This window comes from Rutilus rutilus, assembly GCF_951802725.1.
Source record: "Rutilus rutilus genome assembly, chromosome: 21".
In the NCBI taxonomy this organism is placed as follows: Eukaryota; Metazoa; Chordata; class Actinopteri; order Cypriniformes; family Leuciscidae; genus Rutilus; species Rutilus rutilus.
Window position 1 is genome coordinate 12,527,628 of NC_140226.1, and position 16,604 is coordinate 12,544,231.

Consider the following 16,604-nt stretch of genomic DNA (forward strand, 5'->3'; position numbering starts at 1 on the left):
AGTTCTCCAGATCTTTGCCGTCTTGAAAATAAAAAATAACAGCCCCTTTTGGTCTCTGAAAACCTCCCACTAGGGCTATATTAATAGCTGCTGTATCCATTTTTAAAGGTCCATTCTTTTGTCATACTTTGGTTGCTACAAAGGAAAAATAGGGATATTTTTGCAGCAGTTTAGTATTAATTTAACAGCACTAAAAACACTAGGAACACTAAGGATCAAAACAACCAGTACGTAGAACAGACAAATAAACAAGGGAAACTCAGGACTTAAATACATAGAGGTAAACTAGGAAACGCATTGATCTACTTAATTGATGACCTAATTAGATTAACAGGCAAACACAGGGAAACTAGGTCAGGATACACATGGCAAGGAAACAGAAACAGAAAAGAAACAAACGAAAATACAACGAACAACACATAATCCTGATACTAATATGCTCAGAATTCATCACATCTAATGCTGCCTTCAGGTGTTACCGGAATTATTATAAATACAAGTTTCCTAGTTAAAAATTGGACATGAATATCCTCTCAAGTTGTATTTACCACTGGGAAGCTCTGGAATCATTTTGATTCCCAAGTTCCAGAGTTGGACGTGTCATAAACTTTAAACATGGCGGAGGGGAGAACGATTGCTGCTGTGACTGGTATTCTTTATCAGTTTTTTTTCCACAACAGCTACATTGTCTTGTCGTTAAAGTAGTGCAGCTTTACATATATGAATAATCATTTGAAGCAAAGTGTTTCCGAAATTCCAGAATCGTCAGAATCTAGATAGCGCTCTGAATGTTTATGTAGCTGTCAAGAATGGGATGCTAAATATCATTTTGGCTTTAATAAGATTTTTTATTTGTTATAAAAAATATATAAATTATTTTATTTTTTTTATATTAAATATTTATAACTGAGTTTAATATTTTATTCAAGATATTAAACTCTATTTACTGCATCATGATTATGAATATGATCTGTTCGTTATGGTGGGTAATGTATAATGTTTCCAGCCCGTTAATGATGTTACAGTTCATTACTGGCAGCTGACTTCAATAACCACGATTGGACAGCCGTCCCTTAACACCTAGTTTGCACGTGCTTGCATTTATCCATGTAGTGTGAGTTGAACCAGTGTGTGTGTACTTGTGTATTTCAGCATTTGGATGTACTTAGTGACGTTGCCAGGCATAATCCATGTAAAGCCTCTGGTTCAAAGAGGATCTTGGTTAGTACAGCGTACAGACACTCTAACACTCTTGTGTCAAAACGCTCGCAATTGTCTCTGCTCCGCTTGTGTTGGAAAGATATTAAATCAGATCAAGCAAACAATAGATTTAGGTTTGTTTAGTTTTTATTGGCATTTCTTATACTTATTTTACAACAACTGACACAGGTATGCAGATGTATAGAAATAAAAAGTGTGGCACTATTGTGATGATGCAGAACTGTGATACTTCAAACCGAATGCATGTACTGACCATGCCCATGCTGTACAGTAATGTCTACACATCGGGAACGACTTGGGTAATAACAAGTGAAAGTGACATGTTGAATACATATATGACCACTTCAGGTGGAATAATCGTTACTGGACACTGTCTAAAGGCGATTACAAAACAGCAGGCTAAGATAAGAAATCAGTCATGTGATCTCCTGCACCTCACAGTCTAATTTGTCTCCTGTCTCGCTACATCTGAATATGAAGCATGGCTTATATAGAGTAAAACACAGAGCATGGACACACAGATGACTGAAAACTTTTAAGAAATGTCATCCAAAACATGTGTGTATATATATTTAATAAATATACACTTTAAAAAAACCATAAAGAAACCAACACAAAAAAAAGAAAAAAGAAGAAGAGACTTCACATGTGAGCTCTAGCCATCAAATATGCACTATGTACATTTAACCTTTGGAGAGAAAGATACAGAGTAAATGTGATCATTTACTAGACTATCAGTTAAGACAGACACGCAACGACACTTTCTAGATAGAGCATTGAGGGGGTGATAAGTGCATGTGTGCAAACCGGTCAGGTAAGTACCATGGTAAAAGCACATGTGCACTGTTGCAGGTACAGTGGGGAGGGGGGGGGGAATGAGACAAAGCACTTCTTGTATGGATTTAGCCACTTCCCAACATTTTTGTGGCGCGCTGGTTGGCTTCGTCAATCCTGGTTTTGTTGGAATCAGCCTGGAAGACAGAGATAATACAGTAGTATTTCCTCCAATACTATGACAAAGCTGCTTTGTTTTCAAACAGAAACTGGGAGAGTTGACATATTAAATTAATTAACCATGATTCATTTTGTGATTCCAGAGGGTTTCAAGAACTGTTCTTAAATAAAATAGTTATTGAGGGGGAAAAATAAAAGAATATTTTTTTTTATTAAATTAGATTATTTTAATATATTAACAATCATTTTTGAGAAGAAAAAATAATCTTGACTTTCTTTTAAACATTTGTATTAGTTATTGGAATCAGCATGGAAGTCAACGATAGTTTACAGATACAGTAGGTATTTTCTTCAGTATTTATGATGTAATTATGACAAAGCTGCTTGTTTTCAAAAAGAAACTGGGAGAGTGGATATATACTTTAATAAAACAATAGTTATTGAGAAGAAAAATAATACTGAGTTTGTTTTTTTAGTATTTGAATTAAGTTTGAATTCATTCAAATTTTAATTTTAATTAAATTTAATTCATTTTATGATTAATTGTGTGCAGTTATTATAAAGTGTTACCCTGTATTTTTATTTTATACCCTGTATTAACTTACATTAACAAATATGAATAAATACTGTAACAAATGTATTGCTCATTGTTAGTTCATGTTAGTTAATACATTAACTAATGTTAAGTAATGAACCTTATTGTAAAGTATTACCAATTATAAGCGATATATAAGCTGTCAATCACACAGCGCGACCAAAACTCGCAAAAACTCCCATTATAATCAATGATGCTGTCTAAACTGCACCACGAATCTCTTATTTACATCGTGTTTGAATTTTTAGTTAAAATGAAAGCATTCGTGACAGGGCAGAAATCAAGTTGCAATGACAAGATCACTGCATTCAAGCACTCAACAGTGGCGTCTGTCATTGGCTACAATACTCATCGCCGCAACCTTTAATGTGATGGGAGTAGATCTAAATATGACGCTATAATCAACACTTTTTTCACAACTAGTTAATCTCAACATCTGTAATAGTAAAAAAGTGGTAAAAGATTTTGAAAGAGTTCCACATGTAATACTTATTTCATATGCAAATATGTTAGCCAATCACAGCAGTGGGCGTTTACATTGAAGTTTCACAGCAAACACGCCCTTTCAAGAGCGCTCAAATCAGAGGGATTGAGGCTCTTGTGTTAAGTAATCATTTATCCGATATTGAAATGCCATGTCCTCTTACCTGGTCCATAATCCTGTCGATTTGACGGTTCTGGGTGTCGATCTCATTGCCCATGTCGAGAGCCATGTGGCGTAGGTTACCGATGATACCTCCCACCTGTTCCAAATTCTCGTCCATTTCATTCTCACGTGCATCATTTGTTACCCTTAAGATACACAAAAAACAGTCTGGGTTTATTGAGAGCACTGATCGAGATGGGCACAATATCCTCAGGATGATTTCCACATTAAGGTCACCAGGGAAATCCATGCGCAACCCATTTTCCGTCATATTTAGACTGGAAAACATTTAGTTATATTATTTTCTGATGAAAGATTTAAAAAAAAAAAAAAATCCCCTGTGAAACAGCATGCACTAATGGCATTATATAAGTAAATATTGTCAATTTTGAATTCATGTTGATCTTATTCTGTCTGATGGGTTGCACAGGACAAAAGTTAAACACATACATTATGGATTCTGTCAACACTAGCATGACTAGAACAACTGTCTAAAACCATTAAGGTGTATATGGATTCAAGCTGAACATCCCATTTTAAGTGCGCACTGACATGGGATATTTTGAGACAACAGCTCAGTGGTTTCATGAGCATCCCTGATGTGCCTGAAGCTACAGTCTGGCACAAAGCGGACATTCGTCTTCAACAGACAATTCTAGAGATGCTTGTGACTCACTGACAACTGAAGTGTGCTGCACTCACTGCTGATACACTAGACTATATAGATGAAAACAACAACATACAATTAGGCTACACTCACACAGTCAGCTTTTGGGACTGACAGCCATATTTACTAACATGTCTCTCAAATGGTTTTGTCCACACAGCAGAGAGGAGCTAATGATCAAATAAGGTCTGAAAGAACAGGTGACTGTCTAAGTCAGTCCCCTTCTCTAATTGGTGGCTGATGCCTGTAACCATAGTGACAAATAGCAATAGTAAATTCCGAGACTTTATATTACATTTCAATTTTTATTTCAGCACATCAGCACACTCCTGCTGCTTTCATCCTCTCAAAAAAACTCTCCAGGTTTATTTTTTCATTGTATTTCATTGTATGTAAAATAAGGTCACAATGCAAAAAAGTCTTAATGGTTTTAATATATAAAATATCACCCGATTAATTACGTATTAATGATATAATTTTTCATTATTGTTGTTATAATTATTATGCATTATAGTACTGAAAATTGTCAGTAATATAATGCATATATATATATAAAAAAAGTAGGTACATATTCAAGGTACACATTTCACAGTTTACGCATTCCCTAGAAATCGAACCCATGACATTGCTCTACTGCTTAAGGTACATGAACGGCTAATGACAAATTATATAATTTGTTAAAATATAAGTCATAACCAAGGTCCATTGACTTATACTGTTACTGTATATATTTGCAGTCATTTTCTTAGAGGTAAGTTAACTGACCTGCGGATGAATCCTCCGCTGATGGCCATCTGCTCACGTTCATCGACCACACGGGCCGGCTGGCTGGACACCACCCCATCCTGGTTATTACCCCAGGACTGGCCACCGCCTTTCAGTCTGAACAACCACAGGAAGTGAGAGGGTGAGAAGCAGGATGGTGTGAAGCAACTCTAAACAACTAGACATGCACTGAGAGGAACTACATGCAGATATATAACACTTAAAACAGGAAATGGTGGTCAGGATTATCTGCATGTTATGGAATTTCATGAATAAATGAACGACACACTAGCGTATCGCTTTCCTGGAACTAACGTACACACGTCACGTACAGTGGGGTATAACAGACAATTACACAGACACTGATGGAGATGTGACAAGTTAATTGGAGGAGGTTCACAACAATTATCAAGGTGAAGAGACAAAGAGAAGCATTCAGAAGTAACATGTTCTCAGTGAGGGTACAGAGTAGACCTATTCAAAACATATAATGTGCATTCATTCAACATTTAGATACAGTTTGTTAGATCTGAAGTTAAATCAATAGACCAATAGAAAAGCTTTTATAATAACAAGTAACATGCATTGCATTCAGGCAGGGAAGGGGAATTAGGCTTTGTTTAGTACCGGTATGCATACAATAAAGGTCTAAGGCTTTGTTCACACTGCATCCAATTTTCAAATACAATCTTTAGCAAGTGATGAAATCGGATCTGTTTGTTCAGACAGTCGATATCCAGTATATCACTTAAAGGGACAGTTCAACCAAAAATGTAAATTGTCACCATTTACTCATCCCCATGTCATTATAGACCTGTGTGACTTTACAGAGTTGACTTTCTTTCTTTTGTGGAATGCAAAAAAATAATACTTTGTCCATGTAATTAATGGTACTAAAATTACTAAAACTAGAACTGAAATAAAAATAAATGAAAGCTAAATAGAAATACTGAAAAAAAACCTGCTAAAAATGACAAAAGCACAACAAAATTACTGACACTTAAAATAAAATTGTATTGAAAAAATAAAAACAAACACTAAATTAAAATATTAATAAATACTATAATAGTAGCCTATATAAATAATAATAAAATAACACTGCCACTGATATCTGTGAACTATCCCTTTAAGAGAATTTCTTCCACAACTATTAAGAGATGTTGCTAAAATTCACAAGGCCAAGAATATTTTATCATTATTGATGGGTCCACCCTCCGTCGGGCCGTTTGAGTAGCCAAATAAGGAAAAATCAGATTGAACTTTTCTCAAAATTTATGAATTAAATCGGATTTCATACAATATATGAGTGTAATTTGAGTCAAGTTTGTAGAAACTTGATTTCACCTGCAATATAGGATTAAAAAAATATTATCTGTCTGTCTGAACAAAGCTTAAGCAGCAACTCTCTAAGCAATGCAGGTGATTTCCTATAAGCTGTTACCTTTTATTTCAACCTTTTATGTAAGGTAGGGCTGTTTATGTAGATTTTATGGTATGCATTGCCTTATGCCACTGCCATTGTGATTACAGGAGCTGACATGAAATGCTCTGACCAGAGGCAGTGAGACTCAACCATGACCTTAATCCTTACTGACACAGACACAGGTGCGTGTCTTTAAAAAGAAGCACGAGTAAAAGGTAAGGTTCTAAGGTAAGCCAAAATCTTCTTTACATTCATCTGCCCATACTTTAAAGTCAACATGAAATCAAAATGGACCTTGTTTACTTTCTTTATACATGTTCTGGTCTAACGGTGCATGATTCATTATTCCAGTTGTTTCTTTCTCTTTCATCAAAATGTAATAACTTGCATCACCCTTGAAATTAATTTCTTTTCGGGGACCTCTCATTAAACTACCTGTCATATAAAGACCACTTTTCCCAATCCAATCAATTCCCGATGCATAAAAATCAAGCACCATCCCAACATTTTTCCCATTGAATTTTCAATACACAAACTTTAAATCACATAAGTAAAAATGTGAATTCCCTTTCATGTTGACTTTAAAAGTAGAAAATAAAATACATTTAATGTTCTGTTTGGTTACAATTTGAGTATGTCAACCCCAAATACATAAAAGAAATAACAAATAACATTCATAAATACTTCATCAAACAACTGCCGTTTGGCGATGGCCTGCATTAACACTGATGACCGTTCAAAGCTTTTCAGCCAGTGACAGTTGCTCACATGAGTATTTATGCAGTGCCTGTACCATTATGCAAGAGTTGGTCACACAGAATAGCATTAACATAATATTTGCATCTCATGAAACATAGAATAATGAGAACCAATGTGTGTGCCCACTTGGATATTACTGAAAACATGAATGTGCTGTGCATTCAGATGGTTTAAAGGTGCACTATAAGTCATTTTTTCCACCTAACTTTAATTACCAAATTCCCAGTAAAGAATTAAACTATTCACATCCCTCAAGCAATATCCATCAATCCGAATATCTGTAATAAGCAAAAGAAAATCTGTTAAACAGTGACTGCCCATTCCCTTAAAACATTATGAATAACCTAACTGATTCATCTCCCTATACAATGTATTTAAGTATCTAATAATTTGTTTAAATAAACTTTGCATATGGCATATGGAGTTTTTTCTACTCTAAATTCCTATTGGATGAACCATGTTTGACGCTGTAAATTTAGGCAATATCAAACTGTTGTTTCAAATATCAGCAATGGCTCTCTGATAATGACAGTGACATGTTTCTTTTCTGAATAAATCAGTGTTTTTGAATGGCTCGATTTAATCAGTGATTTTGCTCTCTCATAAAGTCAGTCACTTTTTAGTTCCTGGATAAATAACTGTTTTTATACAAATCAGTTGGAAAAATGATTTGATGACTCTCACAAATCGGTTCAGCAAATGATTCAGTGACTCACTCATAAATAGTCAATTGTTTTGTTCCTGAATCCATCAGTGTGTTGGAACGAATCGGTTGCAAAAAATGATTCAATGACTCACACAAATCGGTTCAGTAAATGATTCAGTGACTCACTCATAAATAGTCAATTGTTTTGTTCCTGAATCCATCAGTAGGCTTGTTCGACTTGAACCGGCGCTGCACAGACCGATCGGTTTATGACATCAAAGTACCGCGAGAGCGAATAGAAAGTAGACGGCTCCTATATGCTTTTGAATTGCTCTCGCGGTACTTTGATGTCATTCACCGATCGGTCTGTGCAGCGCCGGTTCAAGTCGAACAAGCCTAGTGTGTTGGAACGAATCGGTTGCAAAAAATGATTCAATGACTCACACAAATCGGTTCAGTAAATGATTCAGTGACTCACTCATAAATAGTCACTTGTTTTGTTCCTAAATAAATCAGTGTTTTTGAACAATCAGTGAATAAATGAAGACAGTCACTTGTCAGAAACCTGCAGAAGGAGTCACTGAAAAATCCGGATAGACGCACAAACATTAGTGATAAAAACTATGAAAAGTCCCAGTTGTTTACGAGCACGTTTGGAATGCTGCTAAACCAATGTGGACCAGAACTGTTTTAAAAAATGACTTAAAGTGCACCTTTAATAAGGTACGAATTGCACATAATTATAAATCAGCTGTACTATAATCAATTACATTGTCCATTTATATTGCCAAGATAAAATTTTCCACCATTTTACCCACATGCAGTGACATGCTTTGCCTTTTAGAGAAAACCTAAAACAAGCCAGCTCTGCCAGCCTTGAGTAAATAAAGCGTGAATTTCTATTCTGCGGTCCACAAAGTTCATTCAAGGAGTGTGTAATGCTTGCATTTCGGAAAGTAGCACATGCATATTAAGCAGGCACTTAACATTTAAATACAACAGTCCTTGACCAACGGATCAGTGAAGCATGGAAACCAGCATATTTGCGCATTCAGCCGGCAGAGAGCAGGGCCTACAGCTACATCTATGGGTTAACCAGTGGCGCCGCAGACGGACTTAGCTCTACCACCATCCCCATGCACAGAGAAGTATAGTCCAGGAAGAGCGCAGTGGGGGGAAAGTCGAAGCTACGGAGCGAGCAAGAGCGAGCGTGCAAATTGGCCACGTGCTTTTATTTCCTATTTGTCGGGTTCAGGCAGGCAAGCAGGCAGGCAGGCAACAGGAACCACCTACTTGTTACATGGACACGGACATATACCACAGAGATTTCCTAGATCCGTCAAATTCTTTTCTGCTTCTTTCATGTCCTTATTGATCTGATCCATTCCCTCTTCGATGCGCTCCAGTTGTTCTGATTTATACATTAGTCAATTATGCCCCCAAAAAGAATTAAAGAGTGCGAAGAAGGAACAAGGAGAGAAAGAGAAAGGAAAGGTAAGGAGGAAAAGAGGGACAAAAAGAAAGAGAGAGGCTTAAACATTCACAGTGACAAGAGACAGTCAGACAGCAGCAGACAGGTGAAAGCCTTGGACGCTTCACCAGTACCTACTTGTCGCAGGGACATACAAGTCCACAGCATTTGCCTACATCTTTTAAACTTTTCTCAGCTTCCATCATGTCTTTGTTGATATGGTTCATGCCATCTTCAACACGCTCGAGTTGTTCTGGTCAGGACAAAGGGGTGACAGCAATGAAATGAGACTTTTCATCCTGGCAGACAAACGATGATGATAAATGACATCTAAGTTGTCCAGAAACACATCTACTCAAAACGTGAGACATTTGAATGATGCGGTGGGTGGTTAGGTTAGGTCGTGCCGAGAAGATGGTCTAGTAGAGCACATCCGCAAAGTGTCTTTACAACCCAAATGCATTTACAGGATTAACTCATGCTCAACTTGACAATTTGCCTCAATTAAATAACAGAAATAATTAAAGAAACTGTTCACCCCAAAAAGGTTGTTCCAAACCCATATGGCATATTTTCCTCTATATTCCTCTTTTTACTGTAAAATATATATATTTTTTCACATAATGAAAGCAAAAGGGCAATGACCAGGGGTCTCATTTATAAAGCGTACGTACGCACAAAACGGGGCTGGAAACGTACGTACGCCAGTTCCCACGCAAAGGTTGTGATCTATAAAAAACAAACTTGACGGGAGAATGTGCGCACCTTTAAGCAAACTTTGAGCCGTGCGTACGCACATTCTGGAGACAAAGGGAATTGGCGACACCGATGGTGAGCTGGAGTTAAGTGTCTTTTTGGTCACTTTTAGACAGAAAATCTAAAGAAAATTTAACATACAGAAAGATAATACAAATATAATTTCACTCACCAAGCCTGCCACTTGAAGCAAATATCCATTCCTTCTTAAATGTCCGCGCCAGCGAGCGCGTTGGGCCGTTTAGTGAAACTGACGCAAATAACAGTTTAAATAAATAAAATAATGATTTAAACTAATGGAGTTAAGCACTTAAACATGAAGTCATTACTGAAAAGTTACAACATTTTTATATTCAAATTCAGTCAATGGAAATATTTGTTGTTAATGCGGTGTTTTTGAACACATTTCCTCTGGCATGCTTTGTTTTAATGTTTTAACCACAGAGATAATTGCTTATCATGATAATACCAGATTGTCTGAGAAAATAGTTTCGTGCAAATAATGCCCAAGGCCTATCTGTTTCCATTAAAAGTATCAATTAAAAATACAATTCGGCCAGTGGAAAAGATTGAGAAAAACTTTCTCTGAAATGTATTTTACACTATTTGATTTATGTATTCAAAAACAAGGCAAGGATAGGCAACTGCTTGATTTTTGTAATGTGTCTTGTACCGTTAAACGTTATCACGTGGATGAATAATCATATGCAAATGATATGCAGATGAGGATCTGCATAGTAAAACTAGGCGTTGTAAGCTCCATATATGGTTATTTCGGGGAGGAGACGAATGTGCGCACAATCTTCCGCTGACTGGGATTTATAAAGTGTATTCTGCGCAGGTTCTGGCGTACGAACGGTTTTATAAATCCGAATATTATTTTGCGTACGCCATTTTTGGCTTTCGGGCGCACGTACACTTTTAGTAAGGTTCCTACGCACAGTTTTATAAATGAGACCCCAGGGCTGTCAAGCTCCAAAATCACAAAAAAGCACAGTAAAAAGTATCATCACATTCCATGGAAGAAAAAAAAGTCATACAGGTTTGCAACAACATTTTTGGGTTAACTGTACGTTTAAAAAGCACCAAGTTTATTCATATATTTTGTAATAGTGTTGGGTTAAGGGAATTCAGTTGTTGTTGGCATAAAGGCTTGGGATGTGATTACCGGGGTGTGAATTAATGAATTACAAATACTCATGTTACTGTAGGCTAATCAAGTAGTTTTTAACAGAAATTGTATTTTTTTAAGTAGTTAAATTTTTTTTGTACTTTTACTTTTTCTTGAGTACATTTTAAGTGATGTATCTGTACTTTTACTCTGCTATTTTTCTTCTGTTTGTGGTCATTACATATTTGTTTTAATTAAATTTTTATCCATTCACAAATAACCAGAGTCCCGACTGTGAACACAGGAAATCTTGCAAAATCTCTCACGGTGAAACGTGACTTTAGAGTAAACAAACATGGCGGACAACAGGCAAGAAGAAAGGGCGATAATAGTGTTTGGACTGCTTTTTACAGAAAATTCGCGGGGGAAAAAAGAAAACGTTTTGGATGAAGTTGTGTTCTGCTTTCATCTGCCCCCAGCTCGCTTTCTGATTGGGTATCATTTCGTTCCACGTGACAATCCACAAGGAAAAAAACACCCCACACAGCAGGATTTCTGATCGTAAATATTCAACATGTTGGATATATTTATGATTTGAGATTGGTGCAGCCTTGACGTTCTTTCGAGCAGATTCAATCACTCTGTACACACCTCACACCACAGGAAAATCTGATAAGATAATCTGTAGAACCATCAAGATAATCGGGACTTTACCCAAAATTGGCCCGATTATCTTGTAGTGAGTGGGTGTTTTTTCTAAATGATCTGTATAGGCTAGCCTATCCACAGGGCCTGAATTTTGGTGCGAGTTTGCAGGCATTGGATACAATGTTAATAACTACCGCAAATGCCACGTTCATAATGCAAGGTATTCCCAGTCATTTCTTTATCACAAATGCTAAAACTGGCAGAGAAATTGGCTCTTTTTAATCGCTCTCTCGTTTGAACCCATATCTGGTGTGTGATGACAAACTCTCATATGAGTTTATAAAGGTTTTTGCAGTCTTTGCACTGATCTGAACATTTATATTTTATGTGCAACAATAGCTTGCCTAGTGATTAAGACATTCCAACTGATTTTAAATCTATTTAAATGGTGATGAATGTACTGAAAACTTTTCTTTTCATCTCTGTAATAGTCTTTCTGTGTCAAAATTAAAACTGATGCATGATAGATATTCTTCATTCTTTCTGACAAACAACAAAAGACAATGTGAATTACAGTATGTGCACTCTTTTCTACTTTTTTAAATTGCAGTGTACTGTGTTTCTTATAAGGGAATAGAATCCACAGCTCAGTACAAGTAATTTTTACTTAACTTACACTACATGTTTTTGGAAATTGGTAAAAGTAATGGTACTTTTACTTGAGTGTATTTTTTCAGTACTCTTTCCACCCCTGAGTAATATAGCCACCCCTGTCTGAGCTAAATTGGAGGGAAAAAAGTCAGGATGTTTATGAACGTGGCATCATGAGCAGATGCTGAGAAAGAGAGAAGATGATCAGAAACAGAACCGAAATAAAGAGCAAAAGAGAATGAAATATGGAGCATAAGTATTAGTTATTGTGTGGTAAGGGAAAGTAATCTGAAGAATGTAATGGTTGATCATTCATGAGCTGAAATGAACAATTGGCTGAAGGGATAAACATTCCTTTAGGGTTTTAGAAAACTGTAAAATCCCTGGGGGAGCAAAACAGATGTTGCTATTTTATAAAAAATAATAATAATAAAGATTCATGTTTAAGTGTCTGTTGATCTGCCCTTAATTGAGCTTGTAATTTTATTCTTCTTAGCTAGTTTGCAACTGACATTTTCTAGTGTGAGGTTACTACCTTATACCATCAAAAAGAAAAAACAGCTAATTGGGCTTTGCTGCTAATCCCATGAGCAAGAGCAGCGTGACTAAAGAAAGAGGGGGAAGGGGGCGAGAAAGAGACAGTGAGGGACAGTTGCTGACAGTGATGTAGAGCATATATTAACTTTTTTGCATGTGGGAGAACACCAGGACTGAGCCAATAATGTGATGGCACACAGATTGTGGCACATCCATCAAGCTGCTTTAGTGCCTTCACCAAACAGTTGAAGTTAGCCAGGATGGCAGAGTGGTTAAGGTGTTAGATTTATGATCCAATGGACAAATGTCCACATGGATTCAAACCAATTCAAATCCCACTCCTGGTAATAAATGTCAACTCTTGAATTACTTAATGCAGGAAAGCTATTTTTTTTAAATAGAGATGATAGAAAACATACTGTATTAGAGGAGCAATTTCTGTTACTACAACCTGATTAAAAAATAAATAAACCAGGATGGCCGAATGGTTTAGGCGTTGGATTTAAGATCCAATGGACAAATGTCCTTGTGGGTTCAACCCCCACTCCTGGTAACAATGATCTGTTCTAGCAAGAATCAGTTCAAGAATGCTGCTTTATATTATAAAGACAAGATCATTTTGAATGTATATCAAAGGAGCAATCTCGGCATCTTCAACTATTTCAAAGCGACCAGGATGGCCGAGTGGTTAAGGCGTTGGACTTAAGATCCAATGGACAAATGTCCTTGTGGGTTTAAACTCCATTCCTGGTAACAGTGATCTATTCTAGCAAGAATTAGTTCAGGAAGGCTGCTTTATATTATAAAGACAAGATCATTTTGAATGTATATCAAAGGAGCAATATCGGCATCTTCACCTACTTCAAAGCGACCAGGATGGCCGAGTGGTTAAGGCATTGGCAAATGTCCTCGTGGGTTCTAACCGCACTCCTGGTAACAGTGATCTACTCTAGCAAGAAGTAGTTCAAGATTGCTGCTTTATATTATAAAGACAATATAATTTTGAATGTATATCAAAGGAGCAATTTGGCCTCTACAACTAGATCAAAGTGACCAGGATGGCCGAGTGGTTAAGGCGTTGGACTTAAGATCCAATGGACAAATGTCCTCGTGGGTTCAAACCCCACTCCTGGTAACAGAGATCTATTCTAGCAAGAAGTAGTTCAAGATTGCTGCTTTATATTATAAAGACAATATAATTTTGAATGTATATCAAAGGAGCAATTTCGGCATCTACAACAAGCTCAAAGCGACCAGGATGGCCGAGTGGTTAAGGCGTTGGACTTAAGATCCAATGGACAAATGTCCTCGTGGGTTCAAACCCCTCTCCTGGTAACAGTGATCTATTCTAGCATGAATTAGCTCAGGAAGGCTGCTTTATATTATGAAGAAGAGATCAATTTGAATGTATATCAAAGGAGCAATTTGGCCTCTACAACTAGATCAAAGCGACCAGGATGGCCGAGTGGTTAAGGCGTTGGACTTAAGATCCAATGGACAAATGTCCTCGTGGGTTCAAACCCCACTCCTGGTAACAGAGATCTATTCTAGCAAGAAGTAGTTCAAGATTGCTGCTTTATATTATAAAGACAAGATAATTTTGAATGTATATCAAAGGAGCAATTTCGGCATCTACAACAAGCTCAAAGCGACCAGGATGGCCGAGTGGTTAAGGCGTTGGACTTAAGATCCAATGGACAAATGTCCTCGTGGGTTCAAACCCCACTCCTGGTAACAGTGATCTATTCTAGCAAGAAGTAGTTCAAGATTGCTGCTTTATATTATAAAGACAATATAATTTTGAATGTATATCAAAGGAGCAATTTCGGCATCTACAACAAGCTCAAAGCGACCAGGATGGCCGAGTGGTTAAGGTGTTAGATTTATGATCCAATGGACAAATGTCCACATGGATTCAAACCAATTCAAATCCCACTCCTGGTAATAAATGTCAACTCTTGAATTACTTAATGCAGGAAAGCTATTTTTTTTAAATAGAGATGATAGAAAACATACTGTATTAGAGGAGCAATTTCTGTTACTACAACCTGATTAAAAAATAAATAAACCAGGATGGCCGAATGGTTTAGGCGTTGGATTTAAGATCCAATGGACAAATGTCCTTGTGGGTTCAACCCCCACTCCTGGTAACAATGATCTGTTCTAGCAAGAATCAGTTCAAGAATGCTGCTTTATATTATAAAGACAAGATCATTTTGAATGTATATCAAAGGAGCAATCTCGGCATCTTCAACTAGTTCAAAGCGACCAGGATGGCCGAGTGGTTAAGGCGTTGGACTTAAGATACAATGGACAAATGTCCTCATGGGCTCAAACTGCTTTATATTATAAAGACAAGATCATTTTGAATGTACATCAAAGGAGCAATCTCGGCATCTTCAACTATTTCAAAGCGACCAGGATGGCCGAGTGGTTAAGGCGTTGGACTTAAGATCCAATGGACAAATGTCCTTGTGGGTTTAAACTCCATTCCTGGTAACAGTGATCTATTCTAGCAAGAATTAGTTCAGGAAGGCTGCTTTATATTATAAAGACAAGATCATTTTGAATGTATATCAAAGGAGCAATATCGGCATCTTCACCTACTTCAAAGCGACCAGGATGGCCGAGTGGTTAAGGCATTGGCAAATGTCCTCGTGGGTTCAAACCGCACTCCTGGTAACAGTGATCTACTCTAGCAAGAAGTAGTTCAAGATTGCTGCTTTATATTATAAAGACAATATAATTTTGAATGTATATCAAAGGAGCAATTTGGCCTCTACAACTAGATCAAAGTGACCAGGATGGCCGAGTGGTTAAGGCGTTGGACTTAAGATCCAATGGACAAATGTCCTCGTGGGTTCAAACCCCACTCCTGGTAACAGAGATCTATTCTAGCAAGAAGTAGTTCAAGATTGCTGCTTTATATTATAAAGACAATATAATTTTGAATGTATATCAAAGGAGCAATTTCGGCATCTACAACAAGCTCAAAGCGACCAGGATGGCCGAGTGGTTAAGGCGTTGGACTTAAGATCCAATGGACAAATGTCCTCGTGGGTTCAAACCCCACTCCTGGTAACAGAGATCTATTCTAGCAAGAAGTAGTTCAAGATTGCTGCTTTATATTATAAAGACAAGATAATTTTGAATGTATATCAAAGGAGCAATTTCGGCATCTACAACAAGCTCAAAGCGACCAGGATGGCCGAGTGGTTAAGGCGTTGGACTTAAGATCCAATGGACAAATGTCCTCGTGGGTTCAAACCCCACTCCTGGTAACAGTGATCTATTCTAGCAAGAAGTAGTTCAAGATTGCTGCTTTATATTATAAAGACAATATAATTTTGAATGTATATCAAAGGAGCAATTTCGGCATCCACAACAAGCTCAAAGCGACCAGGATGGCCGAGTGGTTAAGGCGTTGGACTTAAGATCCAATGGACAAATGTCCTCGTGGGTTCAAACCCCACTCCTGGTAACAGTGATCTATTCTAGCAAGAAGTAGTTCAAGAATGCTGCTTTATATTATAAAGACAATATAATTTTGAATGTATATCAAAGGAGCAATTTCGGCATCCACAACAAGCTCAAAGCGACCAGGATGGCCGAGTGGTTAAGGCGTTGGACTTAAGATCCAATGGACAAATGTCCTCGTGGGTTCAAACCCCACTCCTGGTAACAGTGATCTATTCTAGCAAGAAGTAGTTCAAGAATGCTGCTTTATATTATAAAGACAAGATAATTTTGAATG

General features: G+C 37.1%; 1 protein-coding gene across 2 annotated transcripts in view; it reads right to left on the minus strand.

Annotated features, from left to right (window-relative positions):
• Positions 1-1,331: 1,331 nt before the first annotated feature.
• The window catches only part of snap25b (synaptosome associated protein 25b), a 55,508-nt gene continuing 40,235 nt past the window's right edge, over positions 1,332-16,604 (minus strand). Inside the window, exons 5-8 of one of the 2 annotated variants that reach the window (XM_084393109.1) lie at positions 8,970-9,087; positions 4,849-4,965; positions 3,418-3,562; positions 1,332-2,192 (exon numbers count right to left, since the gene is read on the minus strand). In XM_084393109.1, coding sequence (XP_084249235.1) covers positions 2,124-2,192; positions 3,418-3,562; positions 4,849-4,965; positions 8,970-9,087 — 449 coding nt within the window. In that variant the 3' untranslated portion in view covers positions 1,332-2,123. Of the gene's footprint in view, positions 2,193-3,417; positions 3,563-4,848; positions 4,966-8,969; positions 9,088-9,285; positions 9,401-16,604 lie in introns of both variants that reach the window. The other variant, XM_084393110.1, reaches the window with a different exon arrangement.